This window comes from Amphiura filiformis, chromosome 12, assembly GCF_039555335.1.
Source record: "Amphiura filiformis chromosome 12, Afil_fr2py, whole genome shotgun sequence".
In the NCBI taxonomy this organism is placed as follows: domain Eukaryota; kingdom Metazoa; phylum Echinodermata; class Ophiuroidea; order Amphilepidida; family Amphiuridae; genus Amphiura; species Amphiura filiformis.
The window spans coordinates 55,138,992-55,164,539 of record NC_092639.1 but is presented as its reverse complement, the minus strand read 5'-3'; the positions used below and the strand labels follow the sequence as shown (position 1 = coordinate 55,164,539).

General features: G+C 38.5%; 1 protein-coding gene across 1 annotated transcript in view; it reads right to left on the bottom strand.

The window, feature by feature from the left end:
• Nucleotides 1–11,868: 11,868 nt before the first annotated feature.
• LOC140166924 (solute carrier family 2, facilitated glucose transporter member 10-like) overlaps nt 11,869–25,548 on the bottom strand; it is a 31,465-nt gene continuing 17,785 nt past the window's right edge. Inside the window, exons 11-15 of the mRNA XM_072190409.1 lie at nt 18,013–18,873; nt 16,465–16,630; nt 15,601–15,723; nt 15,138–15,270; nt 11,869–12,675 (exon numbers count right to left, since the gene is read on the bottom strand). Of these exons, the coding sequence (XP_072046510.1) occupies nt 12,510–12,675; nt 15,138–15,270; nt 15,601–15,723; nt 16,465–16,630; nt 18,013–18,873 (1,449 nt within the window). The 3' untranslated portion in view covers nt 11,869–12,509. The remainder of the gene's footprint in view (nt 12,676–15,137; nt 15,271–15,600; nt 15,724–16,464; nt 16,631–18,012; nt 18,874–25,548) is intronic.

The window sequence follows — 25,548 nt, the reverse complement described above, 5'->3', positions numbered from 1 at the left end:
ATCTCAATCAACTTGATGAAAGTGGGCCAGATGCACCCTTACCAGAGTGGAAACCTAAAAAACCACGGCAAAGTTTGAATTCTCTTCATGCTAGACCTAAGCGTGCAAAACAAGTGATGGTAGGTTAATATGACAGAGATATTCCTGTGCTTATATGGAACCCAACGTCATTGGACAATTAATGTAAAACTTACATTGGTTGCTGGATATAAAATAATGAACCAACATGAAGCAAAATTATTATCACATTACTTGGACCTTGTTTGGACCTTGAATCAAGTATTTAATTTCTTCCAAACTTTGAAATTGAAAGGAGAAGTATTGGGTAATTGGAAATCCTGGCTCGAAGAACATGTGGACATTGGAGACAAGTACAGTCGTGAACTGCGTGAATTTGCTAGAGATTTTGTGAAGTACAAGAAGCTTCGCAAGGTAGGCATCTCATTTTATGAATTTAGACAATGGAAGGAACCTATTAAACTTATGCTCTATGAGTATGCCGACTTCTGGACACCGGTATTATTACGCCAATAGCAGAGCTGATAAGACTTTGAAAAACTTTGATACACTTACTACCATAATTGCGCAACAGCAGGGCTGGCAACTCCGCATAAACGACTTAAGTGTAAAGCAGAGCAAGACAAACATGAAGCATGGTAGATTTGCAACTTTAATATTATGCAATAGCAGAGCTGACAACTCCGCATAAATGACTTTAGTACAAACATTCTGACCAATTAATTACTTTCATTTAATGCAACTGGCCCTAATAAGCTATGGAATGCTTTGCCTCATGAAGTACATGTATGCGGCTGCACATCTATAGCCTTTTACCAATGGCTGGCACTACCGGAGCATGGAGCACTCAAACCAACGACATCAAGTGATAAAATACTCTGCACTTCATGTTCATGATGTGATCACTGTTCTATGCATTTTATGCAACTGCACCTAAGCTATAGAACACTTTGTATCAGTGTAACGGGATTTCCCCCCTATAAATAGCATGTTTTTCATTATTTCGCAAGCCAAATAATCACGTGTTTTGCAGTATACATCAAGGTATTTATGTTGTGTACAACCCCTGGTCATGTACCATACTTAAGTTGTTTTTGTAAGTTTTGCATTGTATTCAGCGCCTACTGGTAACGTTAATCAGGAAGCGGCATCGCCTTTGTGAAGATTTAGCAATCGAAGACGCTGATTGGTTGAAAGTCAGCTGATCAAGATTTTAGCGTGGTCTTGAGGTGGGCGATTGGAGAAACTTGTCAGACCAAGACTGATTCAGGACGACCAACAGACCGATTCGTGATCTGAGTGCAGACCGTATGATGTGATGGATAGGGGAGTAAAAGACGACCAAAATGAAGACAATTTCGACAAATGGACAGATATATTTACTTTTGTGTGTTTTTCTGGAGGAGTAAGACGAGAGTTTGGAAGAGATGGAGATTACAGTGACAATATTATCGTGTGTAAAAGACCGAGCAAAATTAACAGCAGTGAATGGACGATACAAATTTACCAAGTTTGACGAGTTGTAATTGTGACGACATTTTTACTTCCTAGTATGCTGAGAAATAGAGAAAGATTCACATTTTCCCTTTATATTTATTTGAGTGGATATTATCGCCTAGAGTTTTGGCAGCTCATGACGCACGCAATGGACAATGGTATTTTAACGACGATTCAAGTGATTTAGCGAGACGAGACGCCATTTTCTACATCGCATATTTCTGCAATGGACATTTGGCAATAAAAAAAGCTGGCCAGCAAAATGTCGGATTTTAATTACTTCGAAAGTGCACTTCGCGACAGACAAGCAAGATCAACAGGCGACGACATGGGACATTGTGTGTATAAATTTAATGTGAGTTTTTTGATTTCATGATTTTGATATGCAGTAGGTAGGGGTAAACGGCATAGCGCATTGTGGAGTGAAGATGATAGTGGTGAATTAACGGTGAATCGGGACATCATGCAGGAGACTTATGAGCAGCGGATGAGACGGGATTTTCAGAGGAAGGAGCAAGAAGATAGAGAAGCGGCGAGATTAAGGATGCCTGGGTGGCAGGAGGCGAGCACAGTTAGGAGACTACCGGAAAGGAGAGTGGCAAAGGATTTGGAGCGCAGCTATGAGGAGATGAAGAAAGGGAGGTGGAAATAATGGAACGGGTCACCGCTATGCAACAAGAAGCGGCGAAGCTAAGAGAAGGATTGGAACATGGAGCAGCAACTTGGGCCGCCAACAAGGCTGATTACCAACATGAGATTGAGCTAATGTGGGAAACTGCAAAGGCAAACAGCTTAGCTAGTCTTCGGGAGGAGATGAAGCGAGGGAAAAGATCTGGATTCAGGACATGCGTAGGAGGGCGCTGGGCAGTGTGGAAAAGGAGGGGTGGCGCTGCTCCAAAAATTGTGGCAAATCCGCTCGGCCATTAAATTAGGTCAGCCGGCGCACCCCGTTCCTTTCACAATCAAGAACTATGTGGCTACACATATAGCCTTTAAATAAAAAAGAAATGGCTGGCACTACCGGAGCGTGGAGTGCTCAAACCAACGACATCAATCAATGAGATCAACAGATAAATTACTTCATGTTCATTATGGTGATCACGCTTTTTATGCAACTGAACCTATGTGGCTGCACATGACATCAATCAATCAATCAGTTCAAACAAATAAACCTGAAGCATCTTCAGGAAAACATTTACCAAAGACAGCAAAAGAACACCAACAACACACTTAGAAAAACTGCTACAAACTGCAACAGACATTCACTAACACCATGAGATTTTAATTCAACTTGGGTAATATTGTTGCCATTAAGAGTTTTTAGATAGAAATATGATGTAGCTCGCATTGAAAAAGCAATAAAATCCAAAAAATTAAATTGATACATCCTAAAAAGGAAAATGATAAATTAAAATTCAAGGTACTACCGTACTATATTACAAGAAAAGAGGAGAAACTCGTACTAAATGGATGTTGTCAGAAAACTCATTAATAAAATTAATTCAATGCACATACATGTAAGCAAGGACAGGTTGTCAGTAGAGGAAGACAAACAAATTCTGTCCCACACCAGTTCCTAGATTTGTAGACAAGAGACCGGACCAGTGGATCAGAGAGGCGGACCATCTCAATGGTGTTAAGTAGGCCCCGGCAAAAAAGGCAATTTTTTGAAGTAAAAAACCAGATCCAAAATTTTGAAAAGCGAGAAAAACAAGATTTTCCCCGAAAAATGGCACAAGAAGCTTTCAAAATGCCCGAAAATGCAAACAATCCAAAAAAAAAAATCCAAAAATTTGCTGCCCTCTATTGATCAGAACAATGTTTAGATGTAAATAAACCAATCTGCCGACGGCCGGCGTCGAAGAAAAAAGTGACAAAAATTTGACATTGAATTATGTTTTATAGTCAAAATATTCCAGTAATTCAATAAATATAATGATATTTGGCCTAAACTTGGAACTCATTTGAAATGAAATGTCAGTTTTTATTGAGTAAAGCATGGCTTTTTCACTCGACCTTGTGTTTGCAATGCTGTTGAATTCTGCACTTTGGCGAAGTTGGAACTATATTTTAATGGAATTTGGCGACTTTTATGGCATAAAGCAACATTTTTTATAGTAAGTGCACTGCTTGGAAACTTTTAACAATCGAGATAGTTGGTTAATAGCGAGAATCACGGCGTGAAAAGCGAGATCGCGATTTTTGCCGGGCCTTAGTGTTAGGGAAAGACAGAGTAAAGGTGCTCTCAAAAGTCTACATCATTACTTAGAAAGGGATAACTTGGAAGAAGTTGTAGTTCGAAGGTTCGAATTACGCAATTTATTTGATGTCAATGCAGACCGTCTCAATGGTGTCAGGGAAGGACATAGAGAGGGTGCTCTCGAAAGTCTACATCATGACTTAGATGAAGTTGTGGTTCAAAGGTTCGAATTACGCAAATTATTTGATGTCAATGCAGACCATCTGAATGGTGTCAGGGAAGGACATAGAGTCTTATGCCATTATTTAGAAAGGGATGGCTTAGATGAAGTTGTAGTTGAAGGTTTGAATACACGCAAGTTATTTAGAAAGGGATGGTTTAGATGAAGTTGTAGTTCGAAGGTTTGAATTACGCAAGTTATTTGACATCAATGTGATTTTCCAATGGGCCAATGGCCTTCTACATATCTGAACAATTTCCTAGATACGCCAATAATTGCTGATGTTGATTGTTTTAAACTATTTCTATTTCTAAATGACAACAGGGCAAGCCCCCACTTGATGACAAAATGGCTATTGTCATCACAATTTTGGTCTACTGATAGACTAATCTTTGTCAAGAGACCCAACCAAATCAAAAATATGTACGTCAATAGACAATAAGATGAACATCTGGTTCTATTATGACATGGATCACAGAAGGTTGCTATATCTAGATGTTTGACGCAAGTAAACATGATGGCAAGTTTATTTCGTAAATTTCAAATTAAATAAACTCCAACAATTGAAAATCTGCAAACATCATGATACCAAAATAAAAATATACATTCCAAAGGTCCTGGGTTTTAGCCTATTTGAAGGATCACGATGAGCTATTTTGTGGTATCTGGTCAAATGGAAAGAAGACAATACTACGACTGCCCACTTGGACAAGGATCTGATCACCAGCTGATCAATGAGAGTGGGCATGAATGTCATCCGAATCTGGCACGGAGTATCGTACCACGGAAGAATTGTCCAGTGCAGGGTTCTTTTAATTTTCATGGAAAGGATAGATTAAGTTGGTCAGGTCACAAGAGACAGTGCAAATCGAGAGGAAGAACTACAAACCCTCAAGTCCTAGTTGACAAATACCCTATATATCAATGGAGCATGAGATTGTTGGCGACATAGAAAAGCATAAAATTCCCAAACTGACAAACAAACTATTCTTGCATGCAAGTTCACATAAATTGCTAAATATAGGCCAACAATCCAAAAGTCCGGGCATAAACTTACATGCAATGTCACCATCACAAGCAGTGCTAAATAGGTGACAAAGATATGTCCTATAGATACAACAAGGATTTGAGATACTTGGAAATAAAGCAACTGGAAATTAGCATTTTATAATGTCACACTCAAGATATTTCCCCAAAAGACACTATTTTACTGTAAAAGCTGTGATAAGGCGGCACAATGTGAATGTGGGTAGTGTGGAAGTGAATATACAGTGCTGCAGATGATGAAGAGTTGTTTAAAGAGACTCACTTCTGCTTGTGTTGTTGAAGATCACTGTATGTGAAACATAGAATTTTAAAAAAAACAGCAAAGAGACCAAAATCAAAAGTTTTATATCTTATTAATTAGAAGGAATTAAGGTCTGTAAGTTGATGGATTTGAAGAGCTCCAATACATATTGTTACACACCAACTTTCTCAAAATAATATTGCACTTCTTGCCTTTTATGTTGTAATCAATGAGGTAGAATCAAAGAGTGCCAACTCCACCATGTTTGTGTGATGCTCATTGATATCACTCTAAATAATTGTACCGTATTCGTTCCAATAAGCGCCCGTGCCCCAATAAGAGCCCACCCAGGAAATTTCCAATTTGCTAAAGGGTACCATCAGTGTTGAAGTGACAGATAGACGTCAATACGGTGAAATAGCTGGAGGACTACAAGTCCTGTGTAAACTCGCAATACATTTTCTACATCAGAAAAGCTACTAGAACGTCTCAGGACCCTTTTATAACATACATAAATTTGTCTCTAAAGAACCCCTTACGAAAAATTAGGTAAACCAGGTAAAAAATAAGCGCCCACCCAAAATGACTTTGTTAAGCGCCCTGGGCGCTTATTGGAATGAATACGGTAACTGTTCATTGTGTCACTTGGTGCCTGGCATATTTCAATGCAAAGTGTGTGGTAATAATCATTTCATTTCCTTTGCCTTTTCACTTCAGATGTATACATGGCACCAGAAAATCATAGCGCTCTTCTCAAGGAATGGACCTGCATGTGCCTTAATCCAAGGAGTAGTAAGACCAACACTAGCTACTGTGAAAGATGTGTTGGTTAATGACATTCCCATATTTCACAGGCATGATACCCTACTCCAAACTTTCCAGAAAGAAGTACCCATGATATTCAAGTACAGCACAAGTGGTCCCTCAATTCCTCCTGCAAATCCCAGAGTCAACCTGAAGCTAAAAAAGCTAAAAAGCAGACACTCCGCAACCAAAAATGGAAGTCTCATCCGTTGATGAAGACATCAAAGAATTCCAAGTAGACGTTAACCAGCACGCAGAGACCCAAGAACCTGAAACCCAAGACACTCATCAACTTGAAGCAGAGACCCAGACAGCTGATGTTTATATCATTTCAGTTGATGAGAGACCATTTGTTACCCATGATCATAGCTACATTCCTGCAGATGATGAAGTTTAGAGAGACCCTCCTTTTTCCAGGTTTGCCGAGGTTGCTTATATTATACTAAACTGCAAGTACAGTGAGTTTATACCATGGTCTCCCAACATCTTCAGTCTGTGGACGACTAATTAACCACGCTTCAGAAAAACTTACAGGGATATTGTCACACCCTGAGTGAATATAAATTACTACCATCACCATGTTAACCCCCTGAAATTAATATGATGTTGGACAAATAGGATTTGTAATGTACACCCTAATATATAATGGATTAATAAAACCGGAAATAATATGTTTACACATCACAGCACTGACGTTAAAGAGTCATGGCATAACTTTTACATTGCGAGGACTAAAGGAGAAATGGAGCTGTAAACATGTTTTCATGTGAAAACAGCGTAAACTGCTAGAACACTCGCACTCGTTCACATTCAACAGGGTTGATTGATTGATTTACATCAGTGTTTTAAAAAAAAAATCAAATAATTTAAATCAGAATTTATATCAATTATTTAATCGGCGTGATTTTAATCAAACAATCCTGATATTAATTTTTTCTGTTTATTTTTTTTTTATCTGAACAATTTTTTTTTCAAAATGACTTTCAAATTGTTTTTCCCAGAGGCTACCTTATATTTTTGGATTTGCATATCGGTTACTTTTTATAATATTTGCAATGAGCATGTGTTTGTTTTTTTCGGTTTTTTTAACTGTTGTCATCGATGGTTTCAACTTCTTTATTATAAAGAGATTGTAATGATTTACATTTTTTCTTTTCTTATTTATAGGCATTCTTACCAGGATCTGCAGTCAACATGGCTCAGTCGCAACAATCACATATGTGTACGTCTATATCAAAACGATGCACTTGTCGGCTGCTACATGTGTCTCATTTCACATAGTAACTAGGAATAAATACCAGACTCATCTCAAGTGGAGGTCACTTCAAATCATCACCAAGTCACATGGTTTAGGAATACAGAGAACATTCTTTAACCATGTGACTTGGTGATTATTTAAAGTGACCTCCAATTAAGATGAACCTGGTATTTATTCCTAGCTAGTATGTGAAATGAGACACATGTAGCCGCTGACAAGTGCATCGTTTTGATATGGATGTACACATATACAGATGTAGATGCATTAAAAATACTGTGCAGACTTTGCGGTCAGACAATTGAAAAAAAGATCAACAACATTGAAAAAAATTGAACATCAAACTTGGGCTGAATATTGATATTGCCAATGATCAGCCACTAATCCAACCACCATATATGTGTACAAGATGTCGCTTACAACTTGACCGATGGCGAACGACAAAAACCAATACTAAGAAATGCAAGCCAATAAACATTGATGTTGCAAGTTGGTTTCCACATGAAGATGGTTGCAAGATTTGCCCAGACTCTCAGCCTCCGTGTGTACAGACACCAGCACTTGCAGCAAGGGAGACGGCAAATATGTTTGGACTAGTATCGTGGGAAGACAATGGCGCAACATTGGTAGCAAAGAGTGCAAGAAATGGTGGAGGTGTGTGTGTGGAGCGGAGTTTGGTCATAAATGCTAATAACACATGGGAAGCTTGTGTTTATGGACAACAGTTAGAAAACACTGTTTTTCAAGACATTCCAAGTGTTTTTGAAACAGCAGCAGATTCTTGTAAGCTTGTGACAGAACTGTTTGGGAGAAAGCTTTGCAGAGGGAATCTCGATTATGAGGATGTGATTGGTAACCGGACAACATTCAAAGGTGTACGAGGTGAAATTAATGGTCTGGTAATGGACGCACCATTCACACCCAACCATCTTGGTAAAAAAACTGTCAGACACACAAAGTGTCATTTGTTCATTGACTCTTCTGTAGAGACGTGTTCAACATATTGGGCGTACAATACTGCGTTAAATGCTATGAGAAGCAACATAAATAAACAAAAAAATGCCAGCAGTGACACAGTACATGTACCAAGAAATGACTATCTAAATTCTGATCAGTTAAAAGACAAGTTGAACTATCTCAAAAAGGATAACAGAAAGTTGCAGAATCAGAACAAATCACTACAAGAACAAATTAAAAGGACTTGACCCACCTGTTTTTGACATCTGCAAGAATGTTTTTGAAGACATTATTTCCACAAAAGACAGTAATGGCCAGACTTAAAATGGACAGATGCGCAGATTGCTACATGCAAAACAATAATTAATGTTTGAATGGTGTCATTTGACAAAAATGTCTGAAAGAAGTGTACGTTGGGAAAAGTACAATAGAACTGGGCACTGCTGCAGCAGTTTGTCAATTCAATGAAGGAAGCAATCACATCGCCAATGTGCTTGAAAGACTTGGGTGCAATCCAGGACAACAGTGTCTGAAAGGACTCAAGAGGAAGGACGCAAAGAGGATCAAAGTGTCAGCAAGGCAAGCTGCAAAGAAAACGAACGACAAACGAAAACATTTGCGAAATGTACGAAAGGGACATATTGACAAAAACGCTGAAAAAGAAGGACCAGAGCCAGCTTATTCAACTGGTAATCAATTATAGACATTAAATATAAAATCAAAAACTATGATATCAAACTGTCAACAAATGGAGTACATACAGGTATATTAACCTTGAGAAGTTGCGATCCCTGTTATATGAAATGTCATTTTTTTCTTTAAATGTGTTTTTCATGTGTTCTAATGTTGACAGCACTAGCAATTTTTTAACATGCATATTTTCATTATTTTGCATTGCATTGTGCTCATTTTGGTCTCAAAATAATCAGAAACAATGCAGAAATCCAATGACATTCACACAAAAAACCAGTTTCTCTAGGCATACCCCTAGTACCCATACCATGTCAAGATTCATCTGAAATTTTAGAATTTTGTAATTTATATCTTGAAAAAACTGCTAATTGAAGAATGTCATTGGATTTCTCTTGTAAAAAGCTTTATTTTGACACTTTATTGGCTACTGTAGGTGGTATGGTTGCCAAGATATTGCTGTTTGAAATTTGCCTCATTATGAGTTCGTTAATTAATTAGGCTAATTAGGTAAATAATAAACTAGAGCGGTTACCGCACCATATATAGCTGCACCATGGACCTTTGGCAGTATATTATGGTAGATGTGAGATGTAGAGGATCATACCTTTTTGGCATTTCGAGATATGAAAAAGACCCAAAATATGAATATTGACCCAGGTCTTAAGAGGAATGTGACCCCTGGTGGGGAAATTATTTTTATTATATTGTTTACATTTTTCTCTCTTATTAGACACCACTCAGGGGGTTATACCTTCTTGGCATTTTGAGATATGAAAATGACCCATATGAATATTGACCCAAGTCTTATGATGAGTGGGACCCCCGGATGTGGAAATATTTTTATGATATTCTTTATGTTTTCCTCTTTCATATGACACCACTCAATCATTCTGCAGCAAGGGGAGCAGGAAGTAGATACGTAAGTGAATTGAGGCTATCCTATATTTGTGCAAATTGAGGATTATCGCAAAATTCTCTAGCAAGAATCCAAATGGATTCGCCCGCATTACCACATATTTCTAGGCCAGAGAGTTAAATACCCCCTACTGATGACACTATGTGATAAGTTGCTCTGCATAACGTCACATTTGGACAAAATCGCAGTGTCATTCTATGATAATTATAAAAAAAAGTGACAGAATTTTTGTTAAAGTAAGCTTTGGTATACTATGTCTTGGTTTATCATGATATGATGCACTAAGCTATATAACAATTTTGCTATAATTATACATTTCAATACATTTCTTTTGCATTTTGTCAGCTTGTTTCAAGCTAATTATCAACATTTACAACTTCTGCTTTGTGCTAAATATACAATCTAATCTTGTTGAAACACTTTGGCATCTTTATAATATATATCCCTGTCTCTTTCTAGCACTGATATTTCTAATAATACTGAAAAATACTTCTGATATAAATACTTGTATTAATTTGACTGCTTAGTGCCAGTGGGTAAGTGTAAATAGCTGCCCCGTGAACATTTGGCAATTTACACACATTATTTTATACTTATCTAACACATGGCAGCTATTTACCTTACCCACTTCTGGTGCTAAGCAGTCGTAGAAGTGGGTAAGGAGCAAATAGCTGCCCTTTGAACATTTGGCAACTTCCCCACAGTATATTGTACTCATTTTATGGCAGCTACACATGGCAGCTATTTCACATACCCATTTCTAGCACCAAGCAGACAAATTATTCATATAGATTTTCATATAACCCTAACCCGAAGATAATACTGCTAAATACTGATCGATGTACGATAAAGAATAATATAGACAAAGAAAAGAACACAATATTGGTATGCCATTTCAATGATCTTGCAAATCACTGAGGCTAACTATTAGACATACCTACCCTTAACAAAAACAACACTAACAACACCGCTACTTGGCAGCATAATAGAACATTGTACACATATTCTGAATGATGTACTATGTTTGAGTTTGAAAAAACTGTACGGAACTCAACAGTTTTGACAAACCTGTCTCACAGACAAAAATTAAAAACAAAACAAAACATACAAATTACTTGCACAATGGGTTATTCCTGTTGAATTCCACAAACCCCTGTAAAACATTTATCTTAATCTCCCACACAGGGTGGTGTATATTTCAAATGGTGTCACTCATTCACACAACCCCTTTTGAAATTCACACTCCCTGCGTGGAAGGTCATGTCTTTCATTCTGGTTCTGGTCAAAATACTTCCCAATGTTTCATCTGAAACCAGGCAAGATGAAAATGTACGTAGCAAGTCAGAAGATTTTATTGTTTTGAGCTGTTTTGGTAGACTGCTTTCGTTTCTTTTTTGTCAACTATTCTTTGAGGAGGTTGGTTCCAATCTTTGGTGGTGTTTGGGAAGTATTAATATACCCAACAGTCGTTCTTCCTGTTGGCCATGGGGGTGTATGGGTTACAACTGGAATAGCCCAATGTTTGTTTCATAAACAGATTTTCAGACAGAACTAACAACATATACATGTATATTAAATTAAATATATAGGCATATACTTCATTGAGAGTTATGAAATGAAATCAAGGGCTTAGTGCAACAAAGACTCATCCCATGGCTAGGTTTTACCACAAGATGTGCTTTATTCCATGAGTATGCTCCATTCTCAAAATTATCAGAAGGGGTATTACAGGAGTGGCATACCAGAGTCTAAAAGACTAGTCCGTTTGAAATCCACACTACCCCTGTGAAAGATTTTGGAAACATGTTTCACAGAGGGAGTATGAATTTTAAATGGAATTAGCACATTGGGTAGCTCCATTTGAATTTCACACACCCTCTGAGAAAGATTCAACCTGAATCTTCAACAGAGGGATGGCAAGTTTTCAAATGAAATAGCCCTTTTGCCTCATCTCCATTAGCTCCCCTGGGTAATGTTGAGTGTAGATATAATTATACTTGTGAATAACATTACCCAGGAAAATTAATGGAGATACGCCTTTGTAGCACTAAACCTTCGATATACTTCATTAATTGAATGAAAGAAAGGTGTCAGTGCATAATAGTAACAAAGCACTTACGACCATCACACATTCAATGGCTGATCTGTGATGCTATCGAGTAAAACAAGTCAGAAATCTGAATTTGTACTGAAATAAATTTGGACTTTTGGTATAAACATATATCGATACCACAATATAATATAGGAATGGATGAAACTGCACAATTTTGTTTTGGTCATCATCCCGATTCATTTTCTCAATCGCATCACATTTTACTAATCTTACTCAAATTTCACATTTGTAGAATCAAGATGCTTCGGTGTCGGCTGCAGAATTATGCTCCTTTCCTCGCAGTCTGTTTCCACACGACTTACCACAAAATTCATATCAGCAGATGACTTATATTTTACATTACGATGCACAGCCGATGAGCCACAAATTCTTCACATGCTTGCAGATTGCTACACTCACACAGTTCCAAATGACATTGCACACATTGATATCAAAAAGCTTCGCTGGCTGATGAAATAGTAACACCACGATGACCATCACTTGTTGCATATAATATTTACAGCTATAAATGACTTACCCCATCCTTCATCGGTTTAGCATACATGATTTTAAAGCCTTGTATTGGATACAGTTACTTGATTTGTGGATGAGATAAAGTCACTTTGCGATTCACTCACTGGTAACCTTGAATGAGAGATAGATAACTGGCAGCAGCACAGAAGAGTACAGGAGGTCCGGTGTCTGCATCTTGCAAAAGCTCTCCCTAGAGTAGATCTGCAGAGAAATTATGATACAATGTATTAATACATGTAAAGGGCAATCTTCTCTGTAATCTAGTATGGGAGATGGAGAACTGGGAGCAGCACAGAAGAGTACAAGAGGTGTCTGCATCTTGCAAAAGCTCTCCCTAGAGTAGATCTGTAAAGAAATTATTAACCCCTAATCATTGTTTTGATCCATATTACAATTAAACTTTGGGAATTTGATATATATAGAAATACTGTCATCCACCATCTTTAACATTGTTGAAAGATTGCAGGCACATTAATTTTTTAGAAGTTTATTATCAACATTTGTTAACTTTTCAGAAAATGTTATTCATGTCTACCTCGTTGTTTTCAAATGATGAAGAATATGGAATACAAGCAGGTCAGTGTTCACTAACACTTGTAAGTACTTCCGACTTGACGGACGCAGAAAGTGGCGAGGATTTGTTTGGCAATATCTTCCTCGATGCCGATACAAACAGTGTCAGCGTGCATGCTAGTACATCTAAAGACGTCGCATCTGATAACAACAATAATAGCTACTCTCAAGTCCACTCGGATTACGACGCGTAAAGGTGATGGCAAATCACAGAAAGTTTTTCAGACTATCACAGAAATTAACTAGTAAGGAGAAAACAACAACTTTTTGCCAAGATATTGGATTGATTACTAAAGAAGTTAAGTATCCTACTTGCAAGTGTAATTTGAGTAAGATCTACGATGTTAAGCGGCCAGGACGTGGTCGTGTGGAAAAACAGTTTCAATGCACATTTTAAATGTACCACATTAATGCTGATTGTCCACATGTTCTTATTTACCCAACTTACCAAGATTTGAATCATTTGATTGGTGCGATCATACCACATGACAAGATTATGTCTGATTGGACTACAAACCTATTATAGTTAATGATGTTTTGTCATGGCATGTGGTTGATTATCCTAGATGTTAAATTTGCTTGTTTGACTGGTTTTTACCAGCTTGATGTCCATGTAGCTTTGTGCCAAGTTTCTCATTGGGAAGGAGCACAACAAACAAACCATTTTGTATTGATTTACCATCACATCATCCTGGTTTGGTGGACAACAAATCACCGCATCCATTTTGATAATACTATGCATGATTATCATTGCATATGTGTGGTATAGTTTTAGTTCTAGTTAGATACTTCCCAACACCTTACAGCAAAGTAAGAAAGATTGTGATGTGCACTGCATGGAGCTATGTTATGCCAGAGAAGATGAGAAGTCTGGTTATGCTCATTGTGGATACTGGATGGTATAATCTGTACTATGTTAGTCCATTTCACTGGTACACCATAGTATGAGAGAGAACAATCACACATGTGTTCTTTTCTAAGCATAAGAGGTAACACAATACAACAGGTAGAGTCCACAGGAGGGTGAAAGTGCATAGGAACAATGCCGGAAACTATGTCACGCTATTGTTCGACCTAGCCTACATATTTTTAACGCATGCGTGTTCGTCAATACATTTTTAGTCTCCTCCACCTTCGCAACACGGTACGTGGAGTGTCTGGAATCACACTGACGGCGGAGGAGAATACTAGCTGGTCAGACAGTTTAATTTTATCAAGCATATAATACCTGAACAATCACCGTCATTTGATCGATTTACTACAGAATATATTGTATATTCAAAATATAATTTTAATATTGTAAACCTGTTAAATTTGTGTACTAAAGTATAAGGACACGTGAATAAAATCATGTCAAAGACAAAATGGCCGCTAATCCGCCTATTGTCTAGACCTAGGATACATATTCAGAATGAGGGCAGCAGTCTAGGATGTTTATCCCTTCGTGTTGATCCCTGGAGTCCAGCTCTCAATACAAAATGATGGGATAAAAAAGCCAGCCAGAATGAACAGATAACACAGAATAAAAGAAATCTGCATGATAAAGGAAACCTAGAGCAGGTCAATAACAGGTGTTCCATTCCAGCATGGAAAGTATGGAAGGCCATAACAAACAGGAAAGGAAAATTGGGAAGAGACAAAAAGTATGGATGGCCATTCAAGTTAAAATGACCAAATGTGGTGAGAATCTGAATGCATTTGAATACATTTTTAGTGTTTGTTAAGTATTGAGAAAACCATATGATTGACAAGAAACGGTAGGGAAATAGGAAATAGGAATCATGTCTTTGTAATAAAAAACAATATTTACTTTAAAAATAATATAATGAATTATTTAATTATTAAAGGGTGTCTCAAAATTTGCAATTTTGCCCATTGCTTTTTATCCAAAATATCAGGTAATTTGACTGTGAAATGGAAAAATGGCCAAAAATGCAATTAAAACAGATTTTTTTATTTTTTATTTTTGTCTGAGACACTTTTAGCCTCACAGGTCATTTTTCTCTTGTGCAGAGAAATGCGTTATTGGCAAAATCTTGTGCAAGTTGGAGTCTACCAATAAATTATTTCTGCATTTAAGTTTTACCTACCCTTTCTTGAGATCCACTGATATTTGTTCTAACGACTTGTTCTTTGTTTCAGGAATGAGTAGGAATACAAAGAGTATGGATACTCCACATATAGCACTATATGTTAGGAAAGTCCATGAAGTACCGATGGAACCTGCAAGAAAAAGTCACAAAGATCCAGTTTTATTAACTAAACAACAGAGTATTGCATGCAAGTTTAATAAAAGCATTCATGGAAGTGATGCTAACAACAAAATATCATTAGTCCGGACAAACAGAATCAGGAACAGAGACTCAATTCAGTTCTTGCTTCTTTGTGTGTGTGGGTGGGTGGATGATGTGGGTTTATGTGTATAGAATGGATACAATTGATTTGAGCCTTATCTCAGCAATATGCATTCGGCAAGATGCTAATTTGTTGGAAGATTATTTTTTCTGCATTTTGCTTCTTGCGACCTCCATTCTACTCAAAGTATACACTTACTGAGAACGTCCAGGAATGTAGCAGATACCAGTATATTTGTGGACCAGTTAAAGACGGATGCAAATGATACAGCACGCCCCCTGACACCAGCTGGGAATATCTCACTCAGAATTAGCCAGGTAACTGAAATACATGACAAATAATTCTTGTTAGGTGAAAGATACATACAAAAAAATGACGGGAAGATAAGTCAAATATCCTGAGAGGTTAGTGAAAAGTTGATTGAATACCATTTGTCATTAAAGCAAATTCATCCCTACAGTCCCGAGTGACAAAAGTAGCTGTCACCAGACATGGCTGCGATGGATCTATGAACCAGTTTGAGCCAGATTGGTGACCGCCTTGGTTTACTTGTAAAACCGAGATTTTTCCTGTGGAATGCATCAATGTTTTTGCCAATAGGGGACTTATATTCAATCAATGATTCAAAGAATGGCGATTGAGGAATATGTGGTAGCACTTTTATATTGGAGTAACCTCCGAGACTAGGATTGTGACTCTCCTGGTAAATTCACAACTTTTTGCAATATATCTGGCAACTTCTCTGTGCCCATGTCTGGGGCTCTGGGACTGAGACTCTTACTGGTCAATTCACACATTTACTTCATACATCATCAAAATTCAGTTTTTAGTACCTTTGTTAGTGTCATAGCCTGCTGATGGCCAAGCCGAAAGCCGTATATTTAAGACAAAGTGAAACATTTTACATGAATCTGTATTCTCTACTTATGTAGAGAAATTAAATACATGTATTTGAATGGGGCTTCAACTTTGTCAATACTAACGTTTTCCTCGATTTTGAGCCAAACTTTTCATGTCAAAAAAACCTAATCACAATTTTAATGACTTATCCTTCACTCTTACCTGGGCCAAACCCAATAGCAAATGCAGCTATATAGCACATCAAAGCTATCAACGCTACAGCTTTCACAGCTCGACTTGTTTCCTTCTGTAGCATATCTGGCAGCTTCTCTGTATCCTTGGCTGTGACTCTGGTGGAAGCTATTGTCATATCGATATCAGTAGCAACCTTGATATAAAAACATTATTGAAATTAGAACGCAACATTATGAAACTCTAGGTTTTATTTATTTTTATATATTGAATCCGAGAGAATCATTCAATGTTAAAGCACTTCTCCCATGATATCCATGGCAGGGTATATGAACAGCCACACATTGCTCTGATCTGAAATGGCTGCAAGATCTTTGCCATCCACTGCATCTGTACCACAATTCAAATATAGTAATGGTATTGAGGGAGAGCCAATAATTACTAATTACATATATATGTTGTATGTGCCTCTACCAAGAATTAAGCCTGGGACCTCTTCTGCCAGAGTCAAAGACCTTATTCAATGCATCATGCTGCTGTCTATTCAGCATTGAAGTGGTTACGTAATTCTCTTGGTTACCGGATCACACTTTGTGTGGTGATTGTTTCGATTGTGGTTCATAACTCAAGCGTGTGATCCTGTTGATATAGTAACATAACATAACATAACTTCGATACTGAATTAATCCCGACACTCACAAGGGCTTTTTTGGTGAGGGGAGAGAAAGATTGAACTAAAGACCCCTCGGTTGGCAGACATGTGCAGAGGGATCGCTTTCCATGGGGGTCTATCAGCCAAGCTTTCTATGCCCATATCACATGATGCAATTGTAAGATAGCTGCGCTTTCAGATGCTTTGTAATTGAGCTCTTTGATGTTTGGTTCGGTTAGGGTTAAAAGGACTTTCAGAGATCCAATAAGGACCAACAAAATCTGTAAAAATTTCCCCCAAGGTTGCTTAAAATTAGTTGATATATCGAGCAAATACCCTTTAAACATTTTATTTTCGGTAATTATGACAACATGGGCAGAAAATAGGAAGGTTACGTCTTTGAGATGACATCACCTATTGGAAATGCACAGAATACCTTCTGCCCAGGCATAGAGAACTTAATAAAGTTTCGAGTTTACTTTTCAAAAATACAACAAAACGGCTGCTTATGTATGATGCAATTGTAAGGCTAAAAAAATGCTGTCTCAAAGTGCATGCATACATTCATTTTTGGGGGATTTTTTGCGCATCTATTTTATTTTTTATTTCATTTTTTTTCCATATTTTTTGCCAAAAATTCATGGAATTCTAAGAAATATTTTGCGTGATTTGAATTATTTTGTACTTCAGCTGTGCAAATGAAGCACACTTTTATGCTGTGCACTTTTGCAAATGATATCTTAATCAAGATTAAATTTTTTAAAATCTTTAAAAAAAATCATTTTAAAGAAAAAGAAAACACGCATTCCGCATGCATTTTTGAAACTGCCAAGCGCTTTGAGACATAGCATTTATTTTTAGCCTAATATTATATGCAACAATAGCCTTAATATCAGATAGAAACCTCAAACATTAAGATGAAATACCTTATTTCCCTCTTCTGTTGTTGATCTCTTTGGTTCAGATGTAGTCATCATCTTATCACCTTCAGACAGTTTCCCTTCAGTCGTTGTTTCCAAAACATTAAGTTTGTTCCCTTTTTGTTTTCCTGCACTATCAGTCTCTGACACTGCAGAATTTGGCACACTTTTAGTATTTACTGATCCAATATTGTTATTTTGCTCTGTGGTCGGAGTATCAATAGTGACATCACCAGCTGCTCTGCGTGAAAGCAAGATTGCGTCTGCATCATTTCTAGCAAGTCCGGCTTCTGAATCCAATTGCATAGTTTCTTCCCTTTCCAATGCATCATGTTGACTATTTGCCACATTGTGCTTTAATAATGATCTCTTTGATCTCTTAATCATGTCTATATAAATAGAATTTGAATAAATCTGATTTTGTATTTGTTTCAAAACTATATTGTTTAAAAATCTATCTTTATAGTCATCAATACTTTTGTAAAATGACTCGGACTCTAACAAATATAACAAATTAGATATGCTAGACGAGTTGCGTTTATCTAAATCTAAATTCAAAAATTGCACAGGCAGTTCTCTTATCACAGAGTTCATTGCATTGTTTTCATGTCTTTCAGTAATTGCATCACTTGCTGAGGAATGTACAAAGTCTTGTAGCACATCTAAATTTCTCCTCAATCTATTTCTTTTCTCATCTACTATTCTAAGATGTCTATAAGGTTCTTGAATTGACTGCAGAGACTTGTGGAATGTGTCCTGTACGTGTGCTTTTGAGATTATGACTACATCTGTTACATTCAGAGCAGTTGGAATTGGTTCCTGGAGTCTAATGTTTGAACAAGGATCTGTGGTGACTGGGTGAATCATCTGTTTAAAAATAAAAAGACAATGAACCCAATTAGTACTATCTGCTGATTGGTTACAAGAACACTAGTATGATTTATTGAGCCAATCAGCAACATGGTAAGAACGGTGGTAGGGTTGAAGAGGCTTAACCCCATGAGTACTACCTGCTGATTGGTTATGATTTATTGAGCCAATCAGCAACATGGTAAGAATGGTGGTAGGGCAGAAGAGGCTTAACCCCATGAGTACTACCTGCTGATTGGTTATGATTTATTGAGCCAATCAGCAACATGGTAAGAACGGTGGTAGGGTTGAAGAGGCTTAACCCCATGAGTACTACCTGCTGATTGGTTATGATTTATTGAGCCAATCAGCAACATGGTAAGAATGGTGGTAGGGCAGAAGAGGCTTAACCCCATGAGTACTACCTGCTGATTGGTTATGATTTATTGAGCCAATCAGCAACATGGTAAGAATGGTGGTAGGGCAGAAGAGGCTCAACCCCATGAGTACTACCTGCTGATTGGTTATGATTTATTGAGCCAATCAGCAACATGGTAAGAACAGTGGTAGGGTTGAAGAGGCTTAACCCCATGAGTACTACCTGCTGATTGGTTATGATTTATTGAGCCAATCAGCAACATGGTAAGAATGGTGGTAGGGCAGAAGAGGCTTAACCCCATGAGTACTACCTGCTGATTGGTTATGATTTATTGAGCCAATCAGCAACATGGTAAGAATGGTGGTAGGGCAGAAGAGGCTTAACCTCATGAGTACTACCTGCTGATTGGTTACAAAAAGACTATTATGATTTGTTGAGCCAATCAGCAACATGGTAAGAATGGTGATAGGGTTGAAAAGGCTTAACCCCATGAGTACTACCTGCTGATTGGTTATGATTTATTGAGCCAATCAGCAACATGGTAAGAATGGTGGTAGGGCAGAAGAGGCTCAACCCCATGAGTACTACCTGCTGATTGGTTGATTTATTGAGCCAATCAGCAACATGGTAAGAATGGTGGTAGGGCAGAAGAGGCTTAACCCCATGAGTACTACCTGCTGATTGGTTATGATTTATTGAGCCAATCAGCAACATGGTAAGAAGGGTGGTAGGGCAGAAGAGGCTTAACCTCATGAGTACTACCTGCTGATTGGTTATGATTTATTGAGCCAATCAGCAAACATGGTAAGAATGGTGGTAGGGCAGAAAAGGCTTAACCCCATGAGTACTACCTGCTGATTGGTTATGATTTATTGAGCCAATCAGCAACATGGTAAGAATGGTGGTAGGGCAGAAGAGGCTCAACCCCATGAGTACTACCTGCTGATTGGTTATGATTTATTGAGCCAATCAGCAACATGGTAAGAACAGTGGTAGGGTTGAAGAGGCTTAACCCCATGAGTACTACCTGCTGATTGGTTATGATTTATTGAGCCAATCAGCAACATGGTAAGAATGGTGGTAGGGCAGAAGAGGCTTAACCCCATGAGTACTACCTGCTGATTGGTTATGATTTATTGAGCCAATCAGCAACATGGTAAGAATGGTGGTAGGGCAGAAGAGGCTTAACCTCATGAGTACTACCTGCTGATTGGTTACAAAAAGACTATTATGATTTGTTGAGCCAATCAGCAACATGGTAAGAATGGTGATAGGGTTGAAAAGGCTTAACCCCATGAGTACTACCTGCTGATTGGTTATGATTTATTGAGCCAATCAGCAACATGGTAAGAATGGTGGTAGGGCAGAAGAGGCTCAACCCCATGAGTACTACCTGCTGATTGGTTGATTTATTGAGCCAATCAGCAACATGGTAAGAATGGTGGTAGGGCAGAAGAGGCTTAACCCCATGAGTACTACCTGCTGATTGGTTATGATTTATTGAGCCAATCAGCAACATGGTAAGAAGGGTGGTAGGGCAGAAGAGGCTTAACCTCATGAGTACTACCTGCTGATTGGTTATGATTTATTGAGCCAATCAGCAAACATGGTAAGAATGGTGGTAGGGCAGAAAAGGCTTAACCCCATGAGTACTACCTGCTGATTGGTTATGATTTATTGAGCCAATCAGCAACATGGTAAGAATGGTGGTAGGGCAGAAGAGGCTCAACCCCATGAGTACTACCTGCTGATTGGTTATGATTTATTGAGCCAATCAGCAACATGGTAAGAATGGTGGTAGGGCAGAAGAGGCTCAACCCCATGAGTACTACCTGCTGATTGGTTGATTTATTGAGCCAATCAGCAACATGGTAAGAATGGTGGTAGGGCAGAAGAGGCTTAACCCCATGAGTACTACCTGCTGATTGGTTATGATTTATTGAGCCAATCAGCAACATGGTAAGAAGGGTGGTAGGGCAGAAGAGGCTTAACCTCATGAGTACTACCTGCTGATTGGTTATGATTTATTGAGCCAATCAGCAAACATGGTAAGAATGGTGGTAGGGCAGAAAAGGCTTAACCCCATGAGTACTACCTGCTGATTGGTTATGATTTATTGAGCCAATCAGCAACATGGTAAGAATGGTGGTAGGGCAGAAGAGGCTCAACCCCATGAGTACTACCTGCTGATTGGTTATGATTTATTGAGCCAATCAGCAACATGGTAAGAATGGTGGTAGGGCAGAAGAGGCTTAACCCCATGAGTACTACCTGCTGATTGGTTATGATTTATTGAGCCAATCAGCAACATGGTAAGAATGGTGGTAGGGCAGAAGAGGCTTAACCTCATGAGTACTACCTGCTGATTGGTTATGATTTATTGAGCCAATCAGCAAACATGGTAAGAATGGTGGTAGGGCAGAAGAGGCTTAACCCCATGAGTACTACCTGCTGATTGGTTATGATTTATTGAGCCAATCAGCAACATGGTAAGAATGGTGGTAGGGCAGAAGAGGCTTAACCCCATGAGTACTACCTGCTGATTGGTTATGATTTATTGAGCCAATCAGCAACATGGTAAGAATGGTGGTAGGGCAGAAGAGGCTTAACCTCATGAGTACTACCTGCTGATTGGTTACAAAAAGACTATTATGATTTGTTGAGCCAATCAGCAACATGGTAAGAATGGTGATAGGGTTGAAAAGGCTTAACCCCATGAGTACTACCTGCTGATTGGTTATGATTTATTGAGCCAATCAGCAACATGGTAAGAATGGTGGTAGGGCAGAAGAGGCTCAACCCCATGAGTACTACCTGCTGATTGGTTATGATTTATTGAGCCAATCAGCAACATGGTAAGAATGGTGGTAGGGCAGAAGAGGCTTAACCCCATGAGTACTACCTGCTGATTGGTTATGATTTATTGAGCCAATCAGCAACATGGTAAGAATGGTGGTAGGGCAGAAGAGGCTTAACCTCATGAGTACTACCTGCTGATTGGTTACAAAAAGACTATTATGATTTGTTGAGCCAATCAGCAACATGGTAAGAATGGTGATAGGGTTGAAAAGGCTTAACCCCATGAGTACTACCTGCTGATTGGTTATGATTTATTGAGCCAATCAGCAACATGGTAAGAATGGTGGTAGGGCAGAAGAGGCTCAACCCCATGAGTACTACCTGCTGATTGGTTGATTTATTGAGCCAATCAGCAACATGGTAAGAATGGTGGTAGGGCAGAAGAGGCTTAACCCCATGAGTACTACCTGCTGATTGGTTATGATTTATTGAGCCAATCAGCAACATGGTAAGAAGGGTGGTAGGGCAGAAGAGGCTTAACCTCATGAGTACTACCTGCTGATTGGTTATGATTTATTGAGCCAATCAGCAAACATGGTAAGAATGGTGGTAGGGCAGAAAAGGCTTAACCCCATGAGTACTACCTGCTGATTGGTTATGATTTATTGAGCCAATCAGCAACATGGTAAGAATGGTGGTAGGGCAGAAGAGGCTCAACCCCATGAGTACTACCTGCTGATTGGTTATGATTTATTGAGCCAATCAGCAACATGGTAAGAATGGTGGTAGGGCAGAAGAGGCTTAACCCCATGAGTACTACCTGCTGATTGGTTATGATTTATTGAGCCAATCAGCAACATGGTAAGAATGGTGGTAGGGCAGAAGAGGCTTAACCTCATGAGTACTACCTGCTGATTGGTTATGATTTATTGAGCCAATCAGCAAACATGGTAAGAATGGTGGTAGGGCAGAAGAGGCTTAACCCCATGAGTACTACCTGCTGATTGGTTATGATTTATTGAGCCAATCAGCAACATGGTAAGAATGGTGGTAGGGCAGAAGAGGCTTAACCCCATGAGTACTACCTGCTGATTGGTTATGATTTATTGAGCCAATCAGCAACATGGTAAGAATGGTGGTAGGGCAGAAGAGGCTTAACCTCATGAGTACTACCTGCTGATTGGTTACAAAAAGACTATTATGATTTGTTGAGCCAATCAGCAACATGGTAAGAATGGTGATAGGGTTGAAAAGGCTTAACCCCATGAGTACTACCTGCTGATTGGTTATGATTTATTGAGCCAATCAGCAACATGGTAAGAATGGTGGTAGGGCAGAAGAGGCTCAACCCCATGAGTACTACCTGCTGATTGGTTGATTTATTGAGCCAATCAGCAACATGGTAAGAATGGTGGTAGGGCAGAAGAGGCTTAACCCCATGAGTACTACCTGCTGATTGGTTATGATTTATTGAGCCAATCAGCAACATGGTAAGAAGGGTGGTAGGGCAGAAGAGGCTTAACCTCATGAGTACTACCTGCTGATTGGTTATGATTTATTGAGCCAATCAGCAAACATGGTAAGAATGGTGGTAGGGCAGAAAAGGCTTAACCCCATGAGTACTACCTGCTGATTGGTTATGATTTATTGAGCCAATCAGCAACATGGTAAGAATGGTGGTAGGGCAGAAGAGGCTCAACCCCATGAGTACTACCTGCTGATTGGTTATGATTTATTGAGCCAATCAGCAACATGGTAAGAATGGTGGTAGGGCAGAAGAGGCTTAACCCCATGAGTACTACCTGCTGATTGGTTATGATTTATTGAGCCAATCAGCAACATGGTAAGAATGGTGGTAGGGCAGAAGAGGCTTAACCTCATGAGTACTACCTGCTGATTGGTTATGATTTATTGAGCCAATCAGCAAACATGGTAAGAATGGTGGTAGGGCAGAAGAGGCTTAACCCCATGAGTACTACCTGCTGATTGGTTATGATTTATTGAGCCAATCAGCAACATGGTAAGAATAGTGGTAGGGCAAAAGAGGCTTAACCTCATGAGTACTACCTGCTGATTGGTTACAAGAACATTAGTATGATTTATTGAGCCAATTAGCAACATGACAAGAACGGCGGTAGATCTAAAGAGGATTAAGCTTAAAGGCTCATACAGTGATTTGCTCATCCGGAGGATTGTAAAAATCATCAAAATTTAGATGTTGGCACCTTTGGTAGTGTCATAGATGAGCTAACATAGCCTGCTGGTGGTTAAGCCAAAAGCTATGTATTAAAGACGAGGCAGTTCTCACAGGATTAAAAACAATATCAGTGACTACAACTACATCAGATCCTCAAACTTTTAAAATATTACATAACTTTTCAATAATCGTTATCGCAAAATTGCAGACTGACAGATCTGCACGCAACACACATAAAAATCTGCCTTCACCATCCCTTTACCTTGCTTGCCACTTTCATGTGCAATTTTTTTCTGTTTTCTGTTTCACTCTATAAGACAAAAAAGTTCCATCTTGGAAGAAAACTGAAAAAACACTACATGGGCCTGTAATTTTTTTTACAAATGAGGCTGCACGAAGTGTGTACAACCCTTATTTACCTTACACTCACTTTTTTCAATTTTCCTAAGACTTTTCTGGAATTTCCATGAACTTTGTGTAAAGGCCACAACTTTTAATCTAGTTGATTTAATAATTGTTGGGGAAAAAAGTGTGGGTTCTCTATAAACTGAAATGTACTTAAAGTCCTAGACTGGAGCCCTTAACGATTCTGTTCTTGGGGAAGATTGGCTTGAAATTCTGCTGGACAAGGAACTTATCCTGATCTACCTGTACAAAACTCATAGAGCCAGCTAATCTTGGTTGTGATGGTAATTCAATATGCTGGCTGATAAGGGCACTATATGTGTCTATAGCTGCATCCTTGGATTATGCTAATGGCTGAGCCAAAGTGCTCACTGCTCAGCAACTTTTTGTAAAGTGCAAATGATCTTATGTAATTGAGTTACAAAAATCTATTTCTGTTGTTCTTTTTTAACTACCATGAATTGCGATTCAGTGATTATAATATGAGTTGGAAGTAGAATGGAAATTAAAACTGGTCAACAACATCCAAAAAGACATTGCCAATGCCAACATCAAGAAAGAAAAGCAGATGACCAATGTGTCAATCAACAGCAGTATCACCGCTGATTATGGACTGATTTAGCTCAAATTATTCAGATCAAATGTGTGTGTTAGTGTATGTGTTGTTGACCAATTTCAAATTCGTCTTACTAGCATGAATCGTTTGAACAAAGGAAACTCCCCAGTGAAACATATTTTGGTACTTGTGCAACAAATAAGGACCCCCTTGACGATTTTCTGGCAAGTCATGAAACAAAAGGAGTAGGGCACCAACTAATGAGCTATGTCTATTGCTATAAGGAATATCATCTTTGAGCCACATACCCTAACTAGAACTGCATTCATAAACTATTTGAATTCATGAGGCAAATGA